The sequence below is a fragment of the Macaca fascicularis genome, chromosome 2 (assembly GCF_037993035.2).
Source record: "Macaca fascicularis isolate 582-1 chromosome 2, T2T-MFA8v1.1".
Classification (NCBI taxonomy): domain Eukaryota; kingdom Metazoa; phylum Chordata; class Mammalia; order Primates; family Cercopithecidae; genus Macaca; species Macaca fascicularis.
This window is the reverse complement of record NC_088376.1, coordinates 20,198,348-20,226,055: the sequence shown is the minus strand read 5'-3', so window position 1 is coordinate 20,226,055 and position 27,708 is coordinate 20,198,348. Positions and strand designations below refer to the sequence as shown.

The window sequence follows — 27,708 nt, the reverse complement described above, 5'->3', positions numbered from 1 at the left end:
GTGAGTAGAAAGGTGAAAGGGCATTGATACAGGTGAGCTTACCTTAGGGCAATACTGATTCATACTTCTAAATCTCTCAATGATGCTGGTAGGTCTCAAAATTGTTCTGGAGAGTGTTCCAAAGATGAGGTAAAAAGAAGATTCATGTCATCCTTAGAGTCTTCTCTGGTTTAGACTGTTCCTAAGAATGAAAAGTCATCTGCTTTACACCCCCAGGGAACCATTCTGTTTCAGAACCAATTGTGAATTTAAAAGGAACTTCAGAGTTACTAAATTTTTTGCCCCAAATTTGAGAGCCTATAGACAATGAGGCCAGCCAATGTTTGCTCTAATGAGTACAGTTTTAAATGTGATGCTCTCATGAAAGTGTGCTCTACTTTTGGAGTTGGTCAAAGCATTCAAAATCTTTTTCTTTTCTTTTCTTTTCTTTCTTTCTTTTTTTTTTTTTCAGATGGAGTCTCCTTCTGTCACCAGGCTGCAGTGCAGTGGTGCAATCTCGGCTCACTGCAACTTCCGCCTCCCAGGTTCAAGTGATTCTCCTACCTCAGCCTTCTGAGTAGCTGGGACTACAGGCATGTGCTACCACACCCAGCTAATTTTTGTATTTTTAGTAGAGACGGAGTTTCACCATGTTGTCGAGGATTGTCTTGATCTCTTGACCTCGTGATCTGCCCACCTCTGCCTCCCAAAGTACTGGGATTACAGGCATGAGCCACCACACCCAGCCAGCATTCAAAATCTTAATCCTCAAGATTGCCTCCAAAGAAAGACATCTTCATTTCCCAGACCCCACACAGACCATTCTCTCAACCCATTTGCACTTGCTCTCTCTTAGGTCTGCAGATGGGCAATTAGTAGGATTGAAATAAGCTCATGAGGGCATGGCACTCCCCTTCCTCAGGAGACATGCTCAGTGAAGATGAAGGTTTCTTTTCTGGAATCTCTTTAAGAGGAACAAGTCTCTGGTCTTGGTCATATTTCCCTCTCTTCTTTTCAACCAATTTTCTCCCAACACTGACATGTTTGCTGTCATAAAGTTGTAAACATATCTGTGATGCTGCTGGAGCTAAGCATTTTCATGAGCTGTGTGGCTAATTGAGGCCTTCTAGGAAGGTCAGATTAGGCCTGAGAACTAAAGTGTCCTACATGTTAGTGGGGTCATGGTGATAAATTGTAGTCATTCTTATTTATTGACTGGTAGTGCAGTAGCATGGAGTTGAGAATTTAGATTAAGAAAGAGTAACTAAATATGAATTGACTAGCCCATGTGCAATGATGCCAAATAGTACATTACCAATAGACTGATTAGAAATGTTGGAATGCTATGCTCCCGGTCCAGCTACTTGGATTTTTATCTCGTTTTTCTTCTACCAAAAACCTAATGGCTTGAATTTGCTTGCCTCATGTCATACCCAAACTAAGAGGAAAGGAGCAATTTGGGGCTATGGATTTATAATGGGAGGCACTTAAAAAACAGCTGGAAAGGCATTGATACAAGCTTGCAGATCTCTGAGCAACAACCTTGCTTGAGTGTCTGTCCATACAGAGCCATGCCTGGAACAATGTTTGCATCCACATATCTAAAGAAGCAAGAAAGCATATGAGACGAAAGAGTCATTTTTTTCTGAATGAGAGAAGCAAATTTTAGCTCATTTTCAGTGCTTGGTTTATGTTTCAAAGAAGACTAACAATATTAATGATCAAGTGTAGGACCAAAACTAATACTAATCTAGAAATTGTTATCTTTCATGGTGGATTAAAATCTGAGCTTATTTTTACTTCAAAAATGAATGTGGTTAAAGATCAACTTCTATCCCTTAGTTTCTCATTTCAATCATGATACCCTTCACATCAAAGCTGATTCACTGAAACAGAAAAATCAGATCTCCAAGAAGTGGTGAGGCAGATTCTAAATTAACAGACTTCATTATTAGGGTAAGGGAACAGCAGCAAATCAAAAGTCAGTTTGAGAGCTCGTTATTATTATTATGCTTATAATAATAAGTCCTCCGTTTATTATTATATTTTCACTATTATTTTGAGTTACTTGACCACTCAGATGTTTCACTGTATATAATTAACCTATCAGAGGACAAATCTATAATTTCTGGCTTTGCCCTATTGAAGTTACAGCAATTGTTAAAACCTGAAAAAGAGTTTCTGTTCCATTTTCTAATTCCATGAAAGACTGACTCATTTGTAAAATGCCTCCACATTTGTAACTGAAGATATGCACCAATTCACTCAGGAAAGAAGCCTTGTTATACATGAGAGATCAATTGTTTTATGAAATGAAATTAAAAGTGTAAATGCTGTTAACATTTTAAAGATCAATTGAAAGTACTCCTTAAGCTCATTTGACCAAGTAGTTTTTTTTCCCATTTTTTAAAATCACACCTGTGTTAAGGCATGCACTCTTTTCCTCTATCTGGTAAGCACAAGGTGTGGGAACTGGTGCAATAGATAATTAATCTCTATTGCTATCTATAGTTTCATAGTTAACACTGTCTTAGCAGAAGTGTGAAAACACATTCACACCTTTGAAAATGGATGATTAACTAATCAAATGGCAATATGAATGTTAGACAAAATTACAGAAATGACTGCAAGGCAGAGCTATTTATGATTATAACATTCTACTTAATTATTAAGGATGGATTGTTCAGTGTATCTGTGCTCCTCAAACATCTAGGCAGATTCTCAACTTTTTAATTACAGGACTCTTCAAAAAAGAATGAAGAAAATTTTAGATTTCCCCCTAATTAAGGAGTTTTAAATACAAGAGGTTAAAGAGGAAAAGAGATGTACAGTTCAAGACCACCTGCAAAAGGGAGCCAAGAAGGGAGAATCACATTTGTGTGAACTGTCAATTTTTCCCTCTGGACTTTGTAATTTCCATGTAAAATGCAGAATAATCTGAATACATAATTGAATATCCAATCTATCACAGCAAAGTCTCTTTTGATAATCTGATATATAAAAATCTAAATTAGGAGGTGTATTAGTTCATTTTCAGGTTGCTAATAAAGACATACTTGAGAATGAGTAGCCCTTAAAGAAAAAAGTTTGAGTCACAGTTCCACAGGGCTTGGGAGGCCTCAGGAAACTTACAGTCATGGCACAAGGGGAAGCAAACATGTCCTTCTTCACAAAAGGGCAGGAAGGAAAGAAAGAGCAGAAAGCAGGAAACCGGGAAGGAAGAATGAGAAAGCGGGAAGGAAGAATGAGAGCAGAAAGCAGAAAGCGGGAAGCCCCCTATAAAACCATCAGATCTTGTGAGAACTTACTATCACGAGAATAGCATGGGGGAAACTGCCCCCATGATTCAATTACTTCCTACCTGGTCCCTCCCACCACACGTGGGGATTATCAGAACTACAATTCAAGATGAGATTTGGGTGGAGACATAGCCAAACCATATAAAGAGGTAGGACCCTATATTCATTATCTCGCTAATTTTCTAAGTTACCTGTGTGTGAAGTTTAAGAAATGATACTGGAAAAAGGCAGTGACACTCTTGGAGGAATGCAGATCTAATAATTGAAGGTTTAAAACCAATATTCCATGTGTATTGTATTAAAAGGCTTTAGAATAAAAATATCTACCCATGTTTATATTTTAAAGCCAAAGGGTATATTAGTGGCACATATATCGTATAGCCTTATAGTGTAGTATTTTAAGGACATCTTAACTGCCCTCTAATGCTTTGAAATCTGGCTACATATCTGACTTATTACCCTGCCCCTAATTAGTAGTGTTTTATACTAAGTAAGCATCCTTATCTATTGAATAAATGCTAATAGTAAATGATGAGACAAAAGTTGCCATCAAGTTGCATTTTTATGAAAACACGTGGTTATGAAAAGCTTGAAAAAGCATGATTTTCAATTTATAAATTAGTCACACATTTCTTTGTTATATAGAAAATAAAAGTTATACTAATTAGCAATCATTTATCAGCACCAAGTGAATATACTGTCAACTGTTTGACCTTGTAGTTACTATTGCCCACCTTGAATATGTGTAAGGATGTAGGTATATACACATACCTATTTTCCCACCTGCAACCCAGTAACTTCTGTTGCCCTTTCTTTCCTGAAACCACCCTGGTCCAGATCTTTCCCATTTTTCTTCACCTTGACTTCTTAATAACATTTGACACCACTCAATATCCTTCCTTTTTGAAACATTAGTTTCTCTTGGTTTCCATGCCATCACATGCTTTTGATTTTCCTCTACATTTGAGATCTTCTACAGATCTCATTCACTCCTGGGATTCAATTACTACATATATTCTTATGTCTGCCATATTTAAACCTCTAGTTCAAATCTCTGTTCATCTTCAGTCATCCATATATGTATATGAATGTATGCACACTCACATACTATATTAATCTCTTCTCACATTGCTATAATGAAATACCTGAGACTCAGTAATTTACAAAGACAAGAGGTTTAATTGGCTCATGGTTTTGCAAGCTGTAGCAAAAGCATAGTGACTTCTGCTTCTGAGAAGGCCTCAGGACTCTTCCAATCATGGCAGAAAGCAAAGGAGGAGTAAGGTGTCTCACGTGATGGGAACAGAAGTAATGGTGGGGGAGGTGCTACACAACTTTAAACCTACACATCTTAATACAACCAGCTCTCAGAAGAACTCACTCATAATTATCAGGACAGTACCAAGGGGGATAGTGCTAAACCATTCCTGAGATATCTGCCCCCATGAGTCAATCACCTCCCACCAGGCCTCACCTCCAACATTAGGGATTATAATTCCACATGAGATTTGGTGGGGACAGATCCAAACCATATCACATACACATATACACATGCAGGCACACATACTTAGGGCACCACTCTCTGTCCCCCAAGCCTACTCCTTCACTAGGCTTTCCACTCTTGGTGACTGAAGAGCTATTCATTCAGCCACCTAGGTGGAGACCTGGGTGTCACCCTTTACTCTTCCCACTCATGCACCCACACACCTAATCTCTCACCATGTTCTATTTATTCTACCTCCCAAACATTTCTTGGATTTGTCCCCTTCCATTCATCCTCACTTGCCTGCCCCAGTCTGGGCAATACCTGTCTTGCTTCATATATCACAACATCCTACTAGCATGTCTTGTTGCTTACATCTTGCCCCTTTCTGTTCATTCTCATACTGTATTCAAAAATAGTTTTTAAATGGTGGTCCTTAAGCTTTTTTGCCTACAAACCCCCCACAGAAATTTTCAAAATTATATGTAATGTTTAGGTAAAACTTATTTTACTGTAAATTTAAATAATTTCAAAGGCTAGAATATCTGATACAATGTAAACAGTGATACAGAAAATATAAAGAACATTTATTTGGATACATTCAAAAGAGGACAGAGTTGTGTCCTCAAAAGTCATTTAATGCTTGCCATTGGCCTCTTTAAAAATACCTGAACAAGTTCACAAGTTCTTCTCTAACACTTGATGATTTTATGTTTTTTTCTCAAACTTACATTTCTATTATACTTCCTCCACAGATTTCATCTTAACAGAATAATTTTTAGTCTTTTATTGATTATTCTGTTACTGCAGCAAAAGCATATATATAAGCTGAAATTTTCATTTCCTTTATCCATAAGGCTCTAAGTATTAAATAATTTCTTACAGATTGATTTACTATTATACATACATATCATTCAATATAATTAATGAAAACAACAAATATGTATTTAGAAAAATGCTTACTAATTATAAGTAAAATATTATATAAAAACCACCTCTTAGTGAGATAAACGTCTTTTTAAAATCTGTTTATGTGCCTATGGATAAACATTATTTATTTCTAGAATTAGGATTCAGAATAAATTCTATGCCTATGTTTGACCTTATACATATAATTTTTGAGAAGCGTTGATACCATAAATACCATGGTCACTTCATGATGCTTTAAAAAGCATGGCAGGTTGACATGAAGATAGGCTCTTGAGAATTATTATATATAGATAGTACAGTAATGTCATTCCATGGTGAAAACAAATACAGAACTAGAGCAGCAAATGCACATTTGAGACAGTAGAATTAGTCATAATAAACGGATGCAGATTTTAGGTTCAGGACATTGTATAAATGTATTTTGCAAAAATTAATCGCAAACAGAAGAGAAGGTATCGCCATGTACTAATGATGACTGGTCATTATATTATTTATAGTATAAGCTACAACATATTTATTTTGTTATTCTTATTATAATAAATTCTTAGAGGAATGTATAGATGACTAAAGATGTTGATGACTGACAGCAGGAGCCTTGGTCAAGTAAAAAGTTAGTGTGTTTAGAGTATTCAGTAATTTCTTAGGAAAAGTAATGAAACTGTTTCTCCACGATCTGAATCAAAATGTAAAACACAAACTTACCTTTGTTATATGTTCCTTTCACTAGAGCTGTAAAATCTTTAGAAAATGAATCAATTATTTTCCACTCTTTTCTCTTTGAAATCAGGCCAACTAGACAGCTGAAAACACAGGTGAAGGGGAGTTCTCTCATTGGTATTGGAGAAGCTCTTTCTCCTTACCCAGGAGGGGGAAAATATCCAGAGGGTTCGCTTTGTTGCAGATTCTTACTTCCTAACATGCTTTTTACAATTTGGAATGCTCCAATACTAAAATAGACAAAGCAGAGATCTTTGAGTTGAGTTGTTTCGTGGATGAAGTAAGGTGCCACCCTCATCAATGTGTTTAATCAATTTTTTTTTCTTTTCAGGTGCATTGCATTCTTTGATGATAGTTCAGGAATGAAAGAGACAAAACCAATAGGTAAAAATTATCATTACTCCAGCATCTTTGCTCTGCAAGATATCTAATTCCAAAACATTCTAATACCCTATTTCTGATACCACATTTTTCCCCTAATAAAAATATTTTTAATACAAGGACAAATCTCAAATCTTACAAGTGAGTTTATTGTGTCTTGACAAGAGGGGTCTTCACCAGTACCAATATTTTGAATTGTCCATTTGTTTGGTGCCCCTGGATAACTCACCAAAGCAAGATTCAGAATGAATGAGTGATATGCCTCTTAAAAAAAGAGCAATAAATAAATAAAAATAAAAGAGGGAGAAAGATAATTATGCTAGGGCAAGAAGAAAAGGAAAACCATATGATGCCTTCATCACAAGTGTGTGCATTCTCTAGTAGAAAAAATGCAAAAGGAAGGTGACCACCTTAAAATTAACTATAAAAAACTGTTCATGACTGTGACACCTTGCACCCCAGTGAATGAGCCTACCCCAGTTGGAAATCTTTTGTTCTAAAGATAATTTCATGTCATCTCACTGCTTAACATTTACGTGGCTTTCCTTTGCTCTCAGGATCAAGGCCAACCCCATTAATTTTGCCTATAAAGTAAAGAGGTCCACATTAACCTCTGCCTGTGTTTGCAACCTCACCTTTTACCCTTGCACTTGATCAGCCAGACTGAAGTTCCTCAGACTTCCAAACCTACTAGGACTTCTTTTCTTCAGAGTCTTTGCATGCTTTTCTCAGTTTGGAACATTTTTCTCTTCTGTTCTTTTTAGTTTGACTTGCTCCTGTTCTCGCATTTTCAAAGTTAATTCCTCTTAAACACCTTTCTGAACTGCCCACCCCTAACCGCATCCCAATCACTGAACTGGATTAGGCACTTATCCTATGCACTAAGTGCTATTATTGCTTCCTATCGCCACAAGGCCTTACCTACTTATATTAGCCCATTTTCACGCTGCTAATAAAGACATACCCAAGACTGGGCAATTAACAAAAGAAAGACAGTTATTGGACTTACAGTTCCACATGACTGGGAAGGCCTCACAATCATGGTGGAAGGTGAAAAACACACCTCACATGGTGACAGACAAGAGATGTGTGGGGAATCTCCCCTTTTTAAAACCATCAGATCTTGTGAGACATATTCACTATCATAAGAATAGCATGGGAAAGATCTGCCCCAATGATTCAATTACCTCCCACCAGGTCCCTCCCACAACACGTGGGAATTGTGGGAGTTATAATTCAAGATGAGATTTGGGTGGCGGCACAGCCAAACAGTATAACCACTTATCAACTTTATTGTAATAATTAAAATCTTACTTGTGGACATAGCATCTTAGGGCCATGAGCACTGTTTTATTCACCACTCTATCATCAACTCCCATGCCAATGTCTAGCATATAAGACATATTCAATATTGAGCATTGTTTTTCAACAGACATAGAGAATTTACATATTCAAATAAATCCAGACTTCAAAGTGGTTACTTTTTTTCTTTCTGTTTATTTTGTTGTTGTTGTTACTAATATCAACAAAAAATGAGCTTAAGCAAAGTGGTAACTCTATCATCTTTTTAAATTATTTGTATTCATTTATTTATTTATTTTTTTGAGATGGAGTCTCACTCTATCATCCAGGCTGGAGTGCAGTGGCATGATTTCAGCTCACTGCAACCTCTGCCTCCTTGGTTCAAGTGATTCTCCAGCCTCAGCCTCCCAAGTAGCTGGGATTACAGGTGAGTGCCACCATGCCCAGCTAATTTTTGTATTTTTAGTAAAGACAGCGTTTCACTATGTTGGTCAGGCTGGTTGGAAACTCCTGACTTCAAATGATCTGCCCACCTTGGCTTCTCAAAGTACTGGGATTACAGGCATGAGCCACAGTGCCTGACCTCAAACTATCGTTTTATTCCATTATTTAAAAATGGGAGTTCCTCAGCATGAAACAGACACAAACCAGTTACAGTGATCCCAAGAATGTCTGTTAGGAATTCTGGGTTCTAGGCTTGACTTTGTCACAGACTACATTTCCATTGGGTAAGGCACTTAGGATCTGCCTAACATTCTACTTTTAAGTCCTGTAGTTTCTTCGTACTGTTTTGCTTTAATGTATATGGTCACCAAACTCACCAATGGGCCATGAACATAGGCTGAGATGCTTCACACGTACATGGAGAGACTTAGTAGGCAACATGGTGCTATTTTTTGTATTTGTATTTGTGGAAATAGTCGGGTCTTTAAAGAAGGGGTATGTAATCACGATGAAGTGTCCTGGAAGAAAACAAAGTATCTCAAAAATGTTTTGGAACTATTTCATTCTTCCTTTCAAGAACCACCGCTTTTCTGAAACTTTCTTTAAATGCAATGAATTGAGGGTCCAGAAGGATAGTGATAAGTAAGAAGGAATAAGATTATAAAATAAGGTTATGCCACAGATAGGCCTGTTGGGCCTGTAAGTTTGGAAAATGTGGAATCATTGAAGGGTTTTGGCAAGTAGTAACATCATGAGATGAAAAAGGAGTTTAAAAGGTTTAATCTGGCTGGGCATAGAAGGAATTGGACAAAGAAAGCCTAAAGGTCTGAAATAGTTGGGAGGCTACAAAAATAGTCCAAGTGGAAAGGGGTGTGGTCTGCACAAAAATATGGACTGTGAGAAAAGAAAAATATATGGTATTGGAGAAGGTTATGCAACATGATTTGGATTTAGGGGGTGAAGTACAGAACTTAGGTTCAAAGATAATTGAGGTTTAAAATATGAGTTGAGTTGAAAACATTGAGAGAAATATTAATGACAGAGAGTAAGACTTATTTCAATGTGCTAAATTTGAGGTATCAATACAACATCTAAATTATTCAGTAAAGAGCTATAGATGCAAACTTAAAATTGAGAGAAATCAAAACTCTAGTATTATTTGGGAAACCTCCACATAAAATGCAATAGTTGTAGTCCCCAAGATGATTCAATCTTAAGAGAAAGACCACAGAGAAGGTCCAATTTCTCAAGATAAAACACAGTAGAATGGTCAATGTTTAACAATGAAAAAGGGCGACTCAGAGAGTAAAAAACAAAACACAAAAACAAACAAAAACAGAATTCATGGTAGAAGTAGGTGAGTCTAGATCAGAGGAACAAAAGGGTTTTCAAAAAGCCCAGGCTTGGTGGTCGTGCATGCCTGTAGTACTACTTACTTAGGAGGCTGAGGCAGGAAAATTGCTTGAACCCAAGAGTTTGAAGCTACAATGAGCTAGGATTGCACTACTGTACTCCAGCCTGGAAGCAAAGCAAAGCAAGATTTTGTCTAAAAAAAAAAAGGGGGGCGGGGAGAGGCTATATTGTTGGATCCCATAGCCACACATAGAGGATGAACATGAGGCTTGGAAAAAGGTCCTCAGCTTCCATATACATTCACTAAAGTAACAATTTGAGTGATTTCCTACTTATTTTATCTTTTGACAATAAACCTCTAGTGAATGTGATTCTGTTTTGTATAATGGAAAATGCACATTCTCCAAGGTGCCAAGCTTCTCCAGCTCCTCTCCAACATCAGATAGTTTGGAACTGAGCATCTACCACATTCTCACATTCTTCTCAGGACTACTCCAAGGAGAAATTCACTTCATTTGTTTGGAAGATATGACCATTTATCACTATTTCTATTTCCTGAGAGTAAGCCCATGGATGCCTAAGGTACTTCTGGGATTCACAGATCATAAAAGTGCCCTTAGAAAACATCTAACATCTATTGACCACCAATTGTGTGCCATGCTTTGGCTAGCAATTCCATAACTATTTTCTTATTCAGTATTGAGAACAGTACTATAAGCTGAATATTACTGAATATTATTACTCCCATTTTTCGAGTGATATTCCAAAATTGTCTTATTTCCCTTGTAGTAGAAGATAACTTTATACCTTTGAATAGTGAGACAATGGCCCACTCTTGGACCAAGAGATCAAAGAATCAAAATTAGAAAATAATTTCAGCACTAAGGAATGATGTTCATCACGCTATATATTATCACCTATTCTTCTGGTTTCCAGTAGTTATTTGAAATTACAAATTATGAGGAATTTTTGTCTAGTAGAAATAACATCAGCTTGGGCAACGGGGCAAGACTCCATCTCTACAAAAAAAAAAAAAATAGCTGGGTGTGGTGGTGCATGCCTGTAGTCCCAGTTACTCAGGAGGCTGAGGTTGGAGAATTGCCTGTGCCCAGGAGGTCAAGGCTGCAGTAAGTGATGTTCATACCACTAACCTCCAGCCTGAGTGACAGAGTGAGAGCCTTTCTCAAAAAAAAAAAAACAAAAACAAAGACAAAAAAAAAAAAAAAAAAACACAGAGGGAGAAAGAAAGAACATCAAGCTCCCTATATAACTGAGAAATACCATAATACCTGGGAGTAAGGACTTTCTAAGTGAATTTATTTGGTCCAAGTACAGTTAAAACTTGTAGTTTGAAACATGACGTAGTGGCTTAGCTGTCGTCACCAACATCTAGTTCACTAGAAGTTGACAGTTTTTCTTTGTTGTTTTTAAGTTATTTAGCTTATAGGGGAAATACACTATTATTTATACTTAAACCTGACCTACAAATTTAAAATAACCTACTAGTTCAAGAAGGTATATTTCACCCTGAAAGTAAATAGCGTATTCAATCTTCATGGCAAACAATTTATATAATTGGAACACTTTCATTCTCATTAGTGAAGAGTTGAATCATTCATCTTTTCTGACAACTCATCTGCTGCTGCCCTCTTAATGGTAAGTTGAAGAGGCTGTCATTAGCAATATTTCACAGGTGGGTTGTGATTAAAATTTATTTTTTTATTTTTGTATGCCCAGACTTTTTTCCCTTTTATGATTTCAGAGTAATAAATAGCTTAAACCAGAAATATAAAACCATACTCATTGTCTCCTGCAAGCCATAAGTCAAAGAATGAATTGAAGAGTTATTCAATAATAAATCAAGGTCAGGAAAATGTGTTGACCAAGAGCACTAGGGAAAAGGAAAAAGGGAGGGAAGGGAGGGCGTCTCAGGCAGGGGCTTTCCTCCAGATTACACTAATATAGCTGGAGAGGCCATTCATCTAGTGGTTGTAGCCGGTTTCAAAATCCAGGAATCAATGAGCCAAATCAGATCAAGCGAAGTGGCTGTGCTATTTTGGTAGGAAGTGGAGGTCCAAGAGGCAAGTGAACAGAAAGCTAGAGAACCTAGTTTGAATCTCAAGAAGCAAAGGTATAAACTGGAGAAAAGGTTGGACGGTGCTAGACAAAAGAGTGATCAGCAAAGCCTGGGACAGAAGTCAGCTGCATAGGCATGTTGAATGTAAGAGCTGATGAATAATGCAGTAGAAATGCTCCTTGGTAGAGTTTTTGGTCCTTGGTAGAGTTTTTGGTCCTTGGTAGAGTTTTTGGTAGACACAAGGATTTAGGGGAATCTATCCCAGGCAGGACTGCAGAGCTCCTGAGTTGAAATGCTCCTTGGTAGAGTTTTTGGTCAGATTCTAACAGAGTGAAAGCAACTTTATAAGATGTCAGAGTGATCATATATCTCATACATGACTGAACCCTTTTACAAATAATTAAGTTAAATTAACTTTTAATTAAATACTAACACAATATGTGCCAAGAAGCTATTCTTGCCAGACAGTATGTGAATCATCAGAAATACAAAAGTGAGGTATGATTCCTGCTGTTAAACCTCATAGTCTAATGAAAGAGAAAGGCTTGAAAACAATCTAAATAAAGCATTAATATAAAACATAGATATGAACACAGTGTGGGATTATCATTAGACTACCCCAAGAGAGGAAGGGAAAACTGGAGAGAGGAGGAGTATGTGAGTTGGGTAGAAAAAGACACTTCGTCAAGTAAGAAGGCATTCAGTATATCAGTGGCTGCAGTGCTCAGGCGTAGAGAAAATACTCGGGTGGAGTGTGAGGCATATGATATGAGTGGAGTGCAGATTGATAATTGGGAGAAGCAAACTGGAGCCAGATAGAGGCAAGAGCTCCTATTAGTCTTATCCATAAGGCAGCAGTTCTCAGACTATGATCCCAGGATCAGCAGCGTTAGCATTACCTGGGAACCAGTTAGAAATGCAAATACTCGGACTCAAGCCAGCACTAGGGAATTACAAACTCTGGCGAAGTAGGTGGGGCCCAACAATCTGTGTTTTAATGATCCTTCTAGGTAATTCTGATGCACAATGTAGTTTGAAAACTACTGTGCAGGGAAAAGTGAAACTAGAAAGTAGCTTAGCGAGGCAATGAGAAGGTCTTATTTTCTTAGGAGAAAACTAGCAAAAATATGGAGACTGGATTAAATGAGTGGCTGAAGACTATGGCAACTGCAAAATACAAGAAAGAGAGAGTAAAATTCAAATACCTTAAATGAGAAAATATGAGTCAGAATTTGACGTGGTGTGGTTAAGAAGGTGCTTTATGGTCTGGCAGAGATTTGAAATCTGTTAATTAGGAGAGCACCAAATAGTTTTCTCTCAACATGTTTTTAGTTGTTGAAGCACTATTTTGCATTTTGAAAAAAATTTCTCATACCTTTCATTTCAACTTTTTCTATTTCTTACATAATTGGACACAAATGGCAGCTTAACTTTAAGAACAGGAGTTCAGGAGGCCCTGGAGAGCTCTGCAGTCCTGCCTAGGATAGATTCCCCTAAATCTTTGTGTCTTTATAATAAGCCCTGGAAATCTATTTGTTACACATGAAGTTATGTCCCCTGCCTTAAAGCTCACATGTTGAAACTATAACCCTCAGTGTGACTGTGTTTGGAGATAGAGCCTGAAAAAAGGCAACTAAGGTTAGATAATGTCGTAAGGGCAGGACTTTAATTCAGTAGGACTGGTGTCATTATAAGAAGAGGAAGAGACACCAGATCTCTCTCTCTCTCTCTGTCTCCCTCTCTCTTTTCCTGTGTGCACACAGAGAAGAGGCCATCTCAGAAGATAGTAAGAAGGTGACCCTATAAGCCAGGAAGAGAGGCCTCACCAGAAACTAACCCTGATGACATCTTGACCTTGGACTTCTAGTCTCCAGAAATGTGAGCAAATAAATGTCTGTTGTTCAAGCCACCCAGCCTGTGGTATTTTGCTATGGCAGCCTGAGCTGATTAATTATTATAGTAAAAAGAACATGGCCTCTGAACCAAACAGATGTGACTTTAAATCCTAGCTCTGTCATTCATTAGTTGTATCTTTGTGTCCCAGTTTCCTTATTGTTAATATAGACAATGAGGATAATATTGCCTCCTATGGTCATTTACTTATTCAACAAGTATTTATTGAGTGCTTTTTATGTACCAGGTACTCAACAAATAATTGCTATGCTCTTGAGGCTACAATGGCAATCAAGAAGAAAAATAATCCTTTCCTTCCTGGAACTTATGATATAGAAAGAAACGGATGACAATGAATGAATCTCACAAATTTATGTTGGTTTGTAAGTATAATCAGTGCTACAGTTTCTAATAAAAAAGCATGGCTCCTCCAAGGCCATGCCCCCTTCTTAGGGCAGCCTTCTATCAATGATCGGTTAATGCAGTAGTACAAAGTCCAGCTCCCTGGCTCCAATTCAGGACAATTCTGAAGGGCCATCCCAGCTTCAAAGCTTTCTGTGGAGTTGGCTTAGTTCTTATTATGACTGTACCACAGCTCAAATTCTCCCTCTCCCTAATGCTGTTTCTTTCCCTTCTTTTCCGTAAGTATTAGCTTTCCAAAAGTAGAGCACTCCCTAACAAATTTCCATGTGCTAATCTTCACCTCAGAGTGTGCTTCCCAGGGGTTGACCTGGAATAGCAGGTTCATATGGAATATATGTAAACCTGATCTGCAACCAAGAATGGGAAATGAAGATTCTTCAGCTAAACCTGAGAGTGTATTGGATATGGGCTCCCTCCCACAGCCCATTCCTCATCTGATTGCCCACAAACCAGAAGCCAGCAGCCACAGAACCAGGATAGACAGGCAGGTGACACTGTTCATTGTCCTGACACAGACCGGTCACATATCCTGTTTCGAGCCTTTGGTCCAGTGGTCAGATGTGCAGAAACAAAGTCTCAATCTGGAAAAGATGAAAATATCATGTGTACCCTCACCTTATCCATTTAGAATTTGTGTCAGTTGAAAAGACCAGGATACATTCACAGAAATAGGCAGGAAGATGGACAGAATAAATAGTCTAGAAACAGGCCCAAGATGAGAGAAAGAACTGAAAAGAAAATGGTATCTATTTTTCTAGTGGATATTTTTCTAGTAAATATATCTAGAAAATAGTGTAAAAAATTGGTTAGTTATTTGGAAAAAAAAATTAAGGTAGATATTCAATTCTCACCATAAATAAAATGAAATAAAGATAAGAAAAGAAGGTAGATGTAAAATAGAAATCTATTTCTTTTTTTAATTTGTGGGGCTTTTTAAAATGCTGCTTTAAGTTCTGGGATATATGTACAGAAAGTACAGTTTTGTTACATAGGTATACGTGTGCCATGGTGGTGTGCTGCACCTATCAACCCGTCATCTTGGTTTTAAGCCCCGCGTGCATTAGGTATCTGTCCTAATGCTCTCCCTCCCCTTACCCTAGAAATCTATTAAAAAAAAAAAAAAAACAACACAAGAAAATATTGGGGACAGGATGGGTTATCTCTCTCTAAGAATTAACCAAATCAAAATAACAAAGGAAAATACTCTATATGTCTATAAGTCTGTCAAATTAGTATAAGTAAAAGAAAAACAATTACAAAGAAGCAACGCTACAAAAAGGATAGAAAAAGACAATACCCTTGACATAGAAAGACAATATATAAATCAGTAAAAAAATAGTAATAGTATAAATTACAATGGGAAAGAATATAGACGTTTCACAGAAGGCCAATTAAAGGGCTAGTAAATACACAAAAATGTTTATCAGCACTAATAAAAAGTTAAAAGTTGTAACAATATGCCTCTTTGTAGCAATAAAAAATATTTAGGATAACATTACCTATTGCTAAAAATTTATCCATAGTAATTAGCAAAATAATTTTACTCCTACGAATTATCCTTCAGAAATAAACAGAGCTAGAGATAAATGCTTTATTTTTAGAATATTTATCTCTGTGTTAATTTTGAAAGAAAATTTAGAAAAAACCTAAAACATCAATAATAAGTAAAAAGTGAAATAAATTTTGGTATCTATATACAGCTTTGATGAAGACTTTAATTTTTTCTAAGCTTCTAATAATACAAATAAAAGGAAGTATGTATAGATATATTCAGTGTATGTTTTATATGATTGATAATGATTCAAGCATAATCAAATGAATGATTATTTCCCCTTAATCTTTGCTTTTAAGTTCCCAGAAATCAACACCTTTATAAATTTATCCCGCAGATATTTGGTGAGTGGCTTTTATGTCTTAGGCACTGGGAGAAATGCTAGGTGAGGGGCTTTGGCATTTGTGAGTCTTTGGGTCTCTAGCTTACTGGCCACCATAGGATATGGAGCTGAACTATATATATAGAACCATATCCAGAGAAATTGTCACTGTCACACCTGCAGTAGCATAACACATGGGTCTTCAAAGAAAGAAGGCCTGGCATGAGTGTTGAGAGCTGAAGCATTAAGAACTAAGGGATTTTCAGCCAGAGAAGGCAAAAGCAAAGAAGAGCAGATTACAACAGGCAAAGAATAGGCAAATAGTAATATGGGGTAATCCTGGTAAAGTAGTAGGCTGCTTCCTGTGCTTGGATTTTCATGTATTCTCATCCAGTTCTGTTGCTTGTATGATCTTATTCTATGGGCAATGAGAGAACCATTGCAGGTCTTTGTATGAATTATGACAGTGTTTTTGAGTAGCAAGAGGCAGGAACCAACTGAAACAAAACATGGGAAACAACGAGCAAGTGTTCTTTTAGACTAGATTGCATGCAGGTTGATTGTCTTGGAATATAATCCCAGGAAGCAGGAGTGAGGAAGAGGGAAGAGGAAAAGAGGGAAGGACAGAAAGACAATACATGAATGTATCATTAAGTTTCCTACTTCACAGGTGACTGGTGCAGTTTACCATGAGACATTTGCAGGAATCTTTAAAATGTGTTTCAAGACTGTCTGCCTAGGGAATTAAAAAATGGCACACATTTATCCATTGGATTCCATTCACTATTAATCAAGGTAGTCCCGCCGCCATTAACTTCCCCTGCACTTCTAGATTGTATATGAACGACTACTGAGAGGGTCCCTGTGCATGATCCATGGTGTAGTGTCAGAGAAGCAAGTGAGAAGTACAACGCTGAGGCAAGGTGCTGTCAAGTTGCACCTACATGAAGAAGGTTGAAGGAAGCTTGAAAAGAACTTGCCCCACTTATAAGAGTTGGGGCCAAGAGTATTTGAAGTGGTACACAAGAGGTGTCCTATATATGTCTGTTGTGGCTCAACGAAGAGCAAAGACACAGAAAGGCAGATATAGAGCTGAGCCTCACAGAAACTGCAACTGGAAACACAAAATTCTTCTGGACTTTCTCAGTCTTGAGTCTCTATATCTCTTTGGTTGGGCTTCACCCTTTTTCTCTCCCTATAGGTAGCTTTCACTACATGGCAAAAACTAGTCTCTTAATGACTTCTGCACATTTTGCATTTAACAATTGCAGACTCAGAATACAAACTGACATGCTTAGACTCACATCTATAATTTCTAGGACACAGTTTCATCAGCCTTTCATAGACCAGGTATCCATTTTTGGACCATGAATATGGGTAAAGATAGATGGCATGTAAGGACATGAGGACACTGGTAGAAGCCATATAATAAAGCAGGGGAAGAACAGAAGAGCAAGATGCCAACCGGACAATACCAGAAATGTGTATCTCATGTCCTGAGTTAAGGAAACATCTCTTAAAGCATATAGAACCTGAAAGTACCTACAGCAAATAACCAGAAAAGACAAAAATAGTGTCAGAATTAAGGCAGGAGTTAGGGACAAGGAAAAGAACAAAAATGGTATTAATAAAGAATAATTGATGGGCCATGTGACCCACTTTAGTTTTACATGGTGCCCTTACATTCTCCATTAACAGGAATTTGTGCAACAAGCATTTATGATGTCACATCCTGTGAGAAATGTAGGGGATTACCATAGCACATAAGACACAATCTTTCTCCTCAAAATGCAGATAGTCATGTGACTTAGCAACAAACAGTAATACCCTATTTTTATAGGATATCTTTCATCTACACCTTGAAATCCCTGGCTCCATGACACAGAATCAGATTAATAGAAGGTAACATTAACACTCTTCTTTACTGAAGGTCAAGGCCTGAGTTCTTTGGGATGTTTTCATTTGGACTTAACGCTCCATGTCCAACTGGTAAAGATACCAGAATCAGTGATGTGGGATTGTTTTGTTTGAGCATAGCACTTGGAAGAAAGCATTGAAACTTGATAGCAATACTCAACATTATATTTTTTTCTTGTATCTCGTTTGGCTCCAAATAGTAGTGAATAATCTAGCTATTTTAACCCTATTCACAGGGCATGACAGTAATCCCACACCTATTCTACATGGTAAAAGCTTTGCCAATGAGGACTCCATTTGCCTTTCTCTTGTTGAAAATCTAATTATTCTTTAAGACCTACTTCAAACATAAGCATGTATATAAAGTCTTATGAAAGTCAAATTAATTTCTCCATTCTTTGGGCTCCCATATCATCACCTATCAGTTGAATTGTAATTATTTTTTCATATGTTTTTCTTTCTCCCTCTAGACTTTGAGTTGCTTAAAGGCAGAAACCTCATCTTACTGATCTTTATTTTCCCAGGATTCAATACAGTGCATGGCATATAGAAAGTTCTCTGATCTGAAGGAGGAATGGTGCTGAATTAAGACATTTGTCCTTTTTCAGATTAGCAGGGTGGAGATACTTGGTGTTAAGTCACTTAAGTTTTCATAACTTTGTTTCCTCCAAATGAGCAAAAGATCTCTGACATGTTTTCAGTGCAGTTGACCCACTAACTGGTATGCCACTGATGTTTCAGGCTTGGTGTACAACAAAAAGCAGTCCCGTGTTTTGTTCGTCAGTTCCTATGAGAAATTCTACAGAGAATCATAGCACCCACACAAAGCCAAAATAGGAGAAATCCAACATAAGTCCTATCATAGTATTATTATTACTTTTAAAAATTATTTCTTTTCTAGGAATAGAGCCTCTGACCCCAGATAATATTGTGGTCTGTCTCAAAGGAGGCCATGCAGAAAACCATACACAGTAAAAACAAAACATAAAATATAGAAAGCCTTCTGCAGAGGTGAGAGGTGATATTTCACACTTTTTTTTTTCTCACCTGATAAATGATAGGGCACACTGCTAAATCTCCTTTGTTCATTTGAAGGTTGTTTCACATAATACTGATTTAAACCCATTGTTGTCTAGATTTCAGTCCTGAAGGCAGAGTAGCTCTGAATAAAAATTTTTAAAAACTACATATCACGTAATAATAGTTTGAAAGAACAGTTTTTCAAAAGTGAAAATAGAGAGGATAATCATCATAGTAATAATAGCTACAGTTTAAGAATCGCCTACTAGCCGGGCGCGGTGGCTCACGCCTGTAATCCCAGCACTTTGGGAGGCCGAGGCGGGTGGATCACAAGGTTAGGAGATCAAGACCATCCTGGTGAACACAGTGAAACCCCATTTCTACTAAAAATACAAAAAATTAGCCGTGCGTGGTGGTGGGTTCCTGTAGTCCCAACTACTCGAGAGGCTAAGGCAGGAGAATGGCATGAACCCGGGAGGCGGAGGTTGCAGTGAGCCGAGATCCCCTACTGCACTCCAACCTGGGCGACAGAGCCAGACTTTGTCTCAAAAAAAAAAAAAAAAAAAATGGCCTACTGTGTGCTGGACACCACTGTCAGTGTTTGTAATAGTGCATTGTTAAGGCTCAAATCAATCATGCAGAGGTAGGTTATATTTTTACAGATGAAAAAATTGAGGCTCAGGAGGATAAATAATTTCCCAAATGTTACATTAAAAGTAGCAGAGCAGTTATGTCTATATATACAACAACATGAATGAATCTCATAGCCATGAAGTTGAGCAAAAAAAGTCAGATAGGAAAGACTATGCACTGTATAGTTACATTTATATAAAGATCAAAAACAGGCAAAACTAATCAATGCTCAGAAAAGTTATGAAAGTAGTTACTTTTGTGGAGAGATGTTTTACTAAGAGGAGATAAAAAGGAACCTTCTGGATGACTAGAAATGTTCTATATTTTGACAGAACATTATTTGGGGTGGTAGTTCAAAGTGTATAAATATGTAAATACTCACTTAGCTGCACAAAGATTTGTAGTCTTTACTGTATGTAAGTTACATCTCAGTTTAAAAAGTTAAGTAAAGTAGGGGAGAAAAATGAGTTTAGCTCTGTGTATTGGGCCATTCTCACATTGCTCTAAAGAAATACAAAGACTGGATAATTTATACCAAAAAGAAGTGTAATTGGCTCACAGTTCTGTAGGTTGGACAGGAAGCATGACGCTGGTATCTGCCTGGCTTCTGGGGAGGCTTCAGGAAACTTACAATCATGGTGGAAGGTGAAGGAGGAGCAGGCATGTCACATGGCTGGAACAGGAGTGGGAGAGAAAGGAGGGGCCACACACTTTTAAACAGATCTCACAAGATCTCATTCACTATCGCAAGGACAGTACCAAGAGGATGGTGCTAAACCGTTCATGAGAAATCTGCTCCCATGATCCAATCACCTCCCAACAGGCCCCACCTCAAATATAAGGGATTACATTCAGCATGAGATTTGGGTGAGTACATACATCCAAACTATATCACTCTGTCTAGTTCCAGTGGTCCTAGTGATACCTAGATACTTTATCTGCAATTAGTTTCAAGTTTTTATATTAACTACAAACTCTTACCCATTTTTCCAGGATAGCCGAAAGAAGTCTTTACAGATAATTTAATAAACAACTGTATGTAAGTTAATGTAGCAGAAATTGCAGATTACAAGGAGGTTGGTTATGAAAAGTTGATATAGTAATCTGGGACTAAGTTTATAGTTTTGTGAACCTTGCTAAAAGAAGGGGTTTGAATTTTATTTATATAGGGAACTACTGAGGATGTATATATGTATGCATTTGTTTCAACTGGCAAGTTAGATAGTATATATTTATAGTATACATTATGATGTTTTAAAATACATATTGTAGAATGACAAAATAAAGCTATTTAACATATGCATTACTCCACATACTTACCATTTTTTTTGTAATGGGAATACTTAAAATCTATTAGAGAGTGGCAATTTTCAAATAGATAATATATTGTTACTAACTGAAGTGATCATGATGTACAGTAGATCTCTTGAACTTATTCCTCCTGTCTAACTGAAATTTTCTATTTTTTTTTTAATTAACATTTCCCCAAGGTCCCCAAACCCCTAGCTTCTGGTTACTGCCATTTTACTCTCTGTTTCTATAAGTTTGACTTTTTCACACTGCACCTGTAAATAAGATCATGTGGTATTTTTCTTTCTGTGCCAGGCTTATTTCACAGAAGAGTCTTTCAAAATTGAAGGACACATAATATCCTTCAGATTCATCCATGTTGTTGCAAATGACAGATTTTCTCTTTTTAGAGCTGAACAGTATTCCATTGTGTGTATATATACCATGTTTTCTTTATCCATTTGTCTATTGATGGACACTGAGGTTGATTTCATATCTTGGCTATTGTGAATTATGCTGCAATAAAACATGGGAGTGCAGATATCTCTTTAGCATGTTGATTTCATATCCTTTGAATATATACCCAGTAGTGGGACTGCTGGATCATATGGTAGTTCTGTTCTTAAGTTTCTGGGGTGCCTCCAGACTGTTTTCCATAATGGCTGTACTAATTTACATTTCCATCAGCAGTGTCTAAGTGTTCTCTTTTCTCTATATTGTCACTAATGCTTTATTATCTTCCTGTATTTCTGCTATTCTAACAGATCTTAAGTGATACCTCATTGTGATTTTAATTTGAATTTCCCCGATGATTAATGATGTTGAACATATTTTCACATACTTATCATTTATATGTCTCCTTTTGAGAAATGCCTATTAAGGTCCTTTGTCCATTTTTAAATTGTTTTTTTTTTTTTCTTGCTATGCAGTTGTTTGAATTCCTTATATATTTTGGATGTCAGCTCCTTATCATTTGTATGGTTTGCAAATATATTCTCCCATTCTATAGGTTGTCTCTTACTGGGAATTTTATATAAGAAATTTTAGAATCATATTTGCTGTTGTGGGTGAAATGGATTAGAGAGAATAAGCGGGAGGAAGAAATGCCTAGGAACAGAGAGGCAATTCAGAACTATTACAATAATATCAGCAAAAATGGGCAGATCTTGGACTAAGAGTTATGACTCTGATTGGCAGATGAAATAAAGATATATTAAGGAAGGAGAACTGACTAGATGTTTTGATCAATCAGATGTAGAGAATGAGGGACAGTCAGGAGCTGATTGAAGTGAATAGGTGAACTGAGTCAGATTAAAACAGGCCCTATTCAACAGCCAGGAAAACAGGGACAAAGTATTTTATTCTGGTGAGAGGCTAACACTAGTCAGGTTCTCAGGGCTCTAGTGAAGTGATTTGGGATTCAGGGAATAATTGTAGTCCTTGTAAAAAATCTCAATGCTTTTATCAGTTGAACTGTATCTCCCAAAATTCTTGTGTTGAAGTCCTAGCCCCTAGCACCTCAGAATGTGACTGAATTTGGAGATAGGGTTTTAAAAGAGGTAGTTTAGACAAAATGAGGCCATTAAGATATTCATTAGAGTGGGTCCCAATCCAGCATGGCTGGTGTCCTTACAAGAAGACATTAGGACACACAGCTACACAGAGGGAAGACCATGTGAAGACACAGGAGAAGATGCCATATACAAATCAAGAAGAGAGGCCTCGGGAGAAGCAACTCTGCCAACATTTTTGATCTGAGACTTCTAGCCTGCAATTGTGAGAAAATATTTCTGTTGTTTAAGCTACCCAGACTGTGGCACTTCATTATGACAACCCTAGCAAATACTACAAATGTCAACATGGACCTAAGTCCTTTTAAACCAGAGAAGGCACAAGCCATGTGAACTGGGTGCTAAATAATACAGCTCAGAAAGTAGGCAGGGCCACCAGGGACCCTTGGTTAGTGATCTTCTGGCCAAGAAGTACTTCTCAATCCTATCCTCTGGTAGAGATGGGGCGTCTAATATTCTTTCAAGTTTGATTCTTATTGACTCAAGTTTGATTCTTATTGACTCAAGTTTGAAATCTCATTGACTTCAAGTTTGATTCTTATCTGTAGCAGAGCCAAGCTACAGATGAAAAGCCTTTAATTCTGATGCTAAGAAGAGGCAGAAGCAAGCAGGTGCTGACTGACAATCTCAATTTCAAAAAATAACTAACTGCATATCAACATATAGCATAAACGAATGTTAGATCCAGTCGGAATTGACTCAAAAATAATTAAGATATTTGTTTCTACTTGCACATTCCTTTGCCTTCACATGCAAAGAGAAATTCACTGTGGTTCAATTGCTGTTATTACCCTGCATTACTGCAAATTTCTCTGAACTGATCTTTCTGTTTCATTATCGCCACTCTTAGCCCCCAATAATGAGGATCAAGGGCAGATCATTTTAGGCATGAATAGGCACATTGCCATGATTTTCTCATTTGTCTGTACACATTTGCCAAAAAAAGGAATTATCCAGATATCTTGACTCTTTGTCCTAGTCTCCTAAATCCAATTTCAAAGGGTAGATTCTTCCTTTGCAATTACTCTCACATCCATCCTTTTACATTTTTATATGTCCCAGTTCCAGCTCTTTTCAGATCTTGCCTAAACCAGTACAATAGTCCCCTTACTTTTCTGCTTGACTTTTAGCTCTTTCCTCGTTACCTAAATTCATCCTGCACAAAACTTTTATAAAACACCTTTAGAAAATGTTGACCACAATGCTCTTTTCCTATATATTAACCTTCAACAGATTCTGGTTGCTTATTCAAACACATTCAAACACCTCTGTCTTTAAGACTGTGGGAATCTGGCCTTTTCTAGCCAATGCATAACTGCCCTAGCTTCCCAAATCCTCAAATGCATTGAAGTAGTTTCAAGCATTGCCCAGCACATGCCTGCCACACAGCCCGGTGCTTCCTGCCACACAGCCGGGTGCTTCCCACCCCTGTGTTTTTGTTCATTTGGTTCCATTCCTTAGCCTGCACTCTGCCATGCTCCACCATGCTCCTTCAAGAACAGTTCAAATCCCAGACGCTTTTGCTCTCATTTTTCTCCCAGCATGAGATGCCCTTTTTTCTGTCTACTCATTCTACCCATCTTTCAAGGCGAAGCATAACTTCTAACTTACCTTTGAAGTCTTTCCTAACCATTGCGGCATTCAATCCTTTGCGAAAGGCTTTTGTGGGGTCACCAGTTACCAGATGTTGTCTGAGCTCTAGGGATCACAATTGGGTAAGACACTGTTCCTAATTTCCAGGATGATATCCTCTCCTCTTTCCTTGAGCTCCTATTGCAGTTACGACCCAAAGAATTGCCTATTAATAATGCAATGCCTCAGGAAATTTCTTCTGTTTTTAATTGCCAATTACATTTGCTTAACTTAAAAAAATGACTTATCTTCCCTAGTTATAGATTGTAAAGACTCAGTTTCCCCCCAAATTATCTAGTTTAACATGGGAATAGAGAGAGATATACTATATGTATCAGGCATTGGGCTGCTATTTTTGCTAGTGCTTCTCCTGGTGTGATACGTCTAACAGTTCACTCTATGGGGTACACAAAACCCATGATATTACAGATACTGTTGCTTAGGATAAGGCTAAAGTAAATAGCGCCTAGTTAACTGTTTTTAAAAAGTGAGTTGATTTAAAAACAAATGTTAAATAGTAATGTTTCCAGTGATAGCTCTGGCAAAAATGGTAGAAGTGGTCCTTTAATGTCTTTCAAAGGCGTTATATGATATCACATTTATTCCTCAGAACAGTCTTTCAAATTGGAAACCAAAGTCCAGAAAAATGATAGAACTTACTCAAGTCGCTAACAGATCAAACTTTCCCCCTTTACCATAATACCCTTTTGCACATAGAAAGATTTAGTTTAATACTTGAATATGGGTGTCTGACCCGTGTTTTAATACTCCATCTCCTCAAAAAGATTTGCTTTAGCTTTCTAAATCAAATCCTTCACCTTCAGAAGAATAAAAGAGGCACACCAGAGTCATTCTGGTGTATTTCTAAGCACATTTACAAAACATACAAGGAAAAGGACCTGATTCCCCGGCTGGGTGAGTGAAACGTTAATTCTTCACCTTGGCACCTCAACCTACAGCTGTAATAAGGGCCGTTATGCCCAAATAGGCCCTTAAACGGAAGACCTGCTAAGCAGAGACCCACTTTCCCAGCCCCGCTCAACTGCCTCAGCTTTTCTGCCAACTGACCAGGCGGAAGCAGCAGCAGGGGAGGAGGGACTGCAGGTAGGTGGGGAGGGGATCATTTTGAAAGCCCTAAATCCCTTGCAGGGAAGAAGCAGCTGCTCCTTGTTTTTCTAAACATCTGTCCCATCTGTCCCAGGCCACACCTCACCCTTTGGTGGCTCGAGCCAGTTAAACGTGAATTTGACAAGAAAGCCCTTCTGAAGGCTGGTTTGTGAGTGGAAATGAACCTAAGTGCCACCTAGAAAGTTTCTTCTACTGACAAGACGTTAGTAGGGGGTCTTCAGCGGGACGGCTATTACCTTCCTTCATTTTATTCTCACAAAACAGCTTTTACCGATAGAGGCGGGATTTGTAACGTCACCCAAATCAGACTGTACGCCCTGGGGATATTATTTCACAACATAGAGGTACTTCTAGAGCCCACATTTTAACCCCTAGGAGAGCCACAGCCTAATTGGAAGGAGAAATAACGATATTGCACACACCATACCGCCTTTACGGTAGAACAAGCTGTGCACATCTAGTGCCTGTGGCGTTTATCACATTTTTCAGCGTGTGGCTTTTATTTGTCTCCTCTGCCACACTGCTCCTTGAGAACAGGGACGTTATTTTTATTGTTATTTTCCCCTCGTATTCAGAACCGTGGCTGGAACTTGGTAGGCATGAAATAGATATTTATGAATGAATGAACGTTAACGAAGAAAAGAAAAGGAACTGAATGATTCATTTGGTTCTCCGAAGGCGGGTGTGAGGGGCGGGGCTCGGACTTTGACCCAGTTACCGAGTGAGGCGCAGTCCCAAAGTCCTGCAGGTCCGGCTCCAGTCACCGCAGACCCGGGTCTACAACCGGTGCTCAGGCCTCCCGAAGCGAGGCTGCGCGCGTCCTGCACGGTCCCGCCCCGAGGGAGCGCAGCCACGCCCCCTTCTCTGGTCATTCCCTCTGCGAAGTCAGTTCCACTCTAGTTACAGGATTGGGGCGGGGCCGGCAGAGCGCAGGCGCAACGGGCGGCGGAAGTAGGAACCTGGGAAGGAAGAGAGAACGGGGCCTGGCTGTGCTATGCCAAGGGCCCACGTTTCTGTTGTGGGAAGCTCCAGGAGGTCGCACGTGCGTCCGAGCCCAAGTCCCTCCCCTCCACTCCCCTCCCCGCTTGCCCCGGAGCCGCCAAACGGCCGGCTTCTTCTCGGCCCGCCGAGATGGCGCTCGACCCCGCAGGTACCGGGGCGGGAAACGGGGTTTGCCGAGGGGCTTTGCCCTGGGTCTCACACCGCGGGCCGTGCGGGCTGGAGACCGACCTGGGAAAGGTGCAGAGCTTTGGGTGGCATTGCTTCCACCAGCGTCTCCTCACGCTCGGCGTCTGCTTCACCCAGTCTTAGGTCATCTTCTCACTTGTTGGGGGTTATGGTTAGCTGAGGTTGCTTTTGTTGTCTAAACTCTCATGCATTGTGGTTTCTTACTTAACGCGACTCGTCTCTTCATTGTCACCCTCTTTTCGCCCCTTAAGGGCACAGACTCATTTAATGTATGGTGCAGACACTCTGGCCCCAGAAAAATTTTTATATTTGTTCTGGCGCACAGTTTTACATTTCTGTTTGGGAGTTCATGGACCCCGAGTTCATCCTTGTAACCCAACTTAAAAACACATTTCAAAGGATCCATCACTGTGGCAAGAGTCAGTTTCTTTGGGAAGGATCTTCAAAGTCTTGAATGTTGTTTTAATCTCCTTGCTTCCAACCACTTCCGTTTGCAGCAATAGTTTACGTCCCCTCGAATTCCCGTCCTTGTGAAAGGTGACCTGCAGTATCTTTGCTTTAGGCTATTCTTGCAAGGGAATAGATAACAGTTTTGGAGGGAATGGTAATTGGTCTAGTCCATTTCTTTCATTTTATGGATACAAAAAGTCAAAACATTGAGAGGTGAAATGGTGTCAAACTTGGGAGATTCAGAAATGGGAAATGCTCTTTCGGAGCCTTCAAGGAGCATGAAAAATATATGTAGCACAGAAATAATGTTTTAATTGAACACATTATTACCATGCTAAGTATTCTGTGTTATCCAACAGTATGTGATATGGTAGGTTCCTTTAGCTCCATTTTACAGATTAGGAAACCGAGGCGAAGAGAAGTTAAGTGACTAGTCCAGCAGGTAGTGGTAGATCAGGGAATACTCTAATTTGAAGCATAGAGGAGTTTTGGAACACAATGATCATGTTCATTTTGGACTAGGTGATTATGAAACAGCAGTTGATCTGGGCTTTGAGGGATGGAATTTCCAGTGTTTGGAACTGGAGAAGAGCAGCTCCATGAGCAAAGGTTTAGATAATAAAGTGCACTGTGCGATGCTTGGTTTCAGGATGACTACTATGATTTCGTTCTTGAAGGTAGAAGGGGTAGGGTGTAAGTGAGGGGTGAGTAAGGAAGGTTCAGG

At 38.5% G+C, this 27,708-nt stretch overlaps 1 protein-coding gene and 1 long non-coding RNA gene across 8 annotated transcripts in view; one reads left to right on the top strand and one right to left on the bottom strand.

The window, feature by feature from the left end:
- Positions 1-42: 42 nt before the first annotated feature.
- On the bottom strand, positions 43-26,244 carry LOC135969608 (uncharacterized). Its single transcript, XR_010584900.2, has 3 exons — positions 26,065-26,244; positions 20,285-20,398; positions 43-181 (listed from the first exon to the last, which is right to left on the bottom strand). It is a non-coding gene; the product is annotated as an uncharacterized lncRNA (long non-coding RNA).
- A 27-nt stretch (positions 26,245-26,271) lies between these two features.
- The window catches only part of CMC1 (C-X9-C motif containing 1), a 78,580-nt gene continuing 77,143 nt past the window's right edge, over positions 26,272-27,708 (top strand). For 4 of the 7 annotated variants that reach the window (XM_065539821.1, XM_045387068.2, XM_065539820.1 and 1 more), the window contains exon 1: positions 26,272-26,388. Coding sequence is in view for 2 of the 7 variants with exons in the window: in XM_045387069.2 (XP_045243004.1) it covers positions 26,478-26,496 (19 nt within the window). In the remaining 5 variants the exon portion in view is untranslated. Of the gene's footprint in view, positions 26,497-27,708 lie in introns of all 7 variants that reach the window. The other 3 variants (XM_045387069.2, XM_045387067.2, XM_015444833.3) reach the window with 1 other exon arrangement.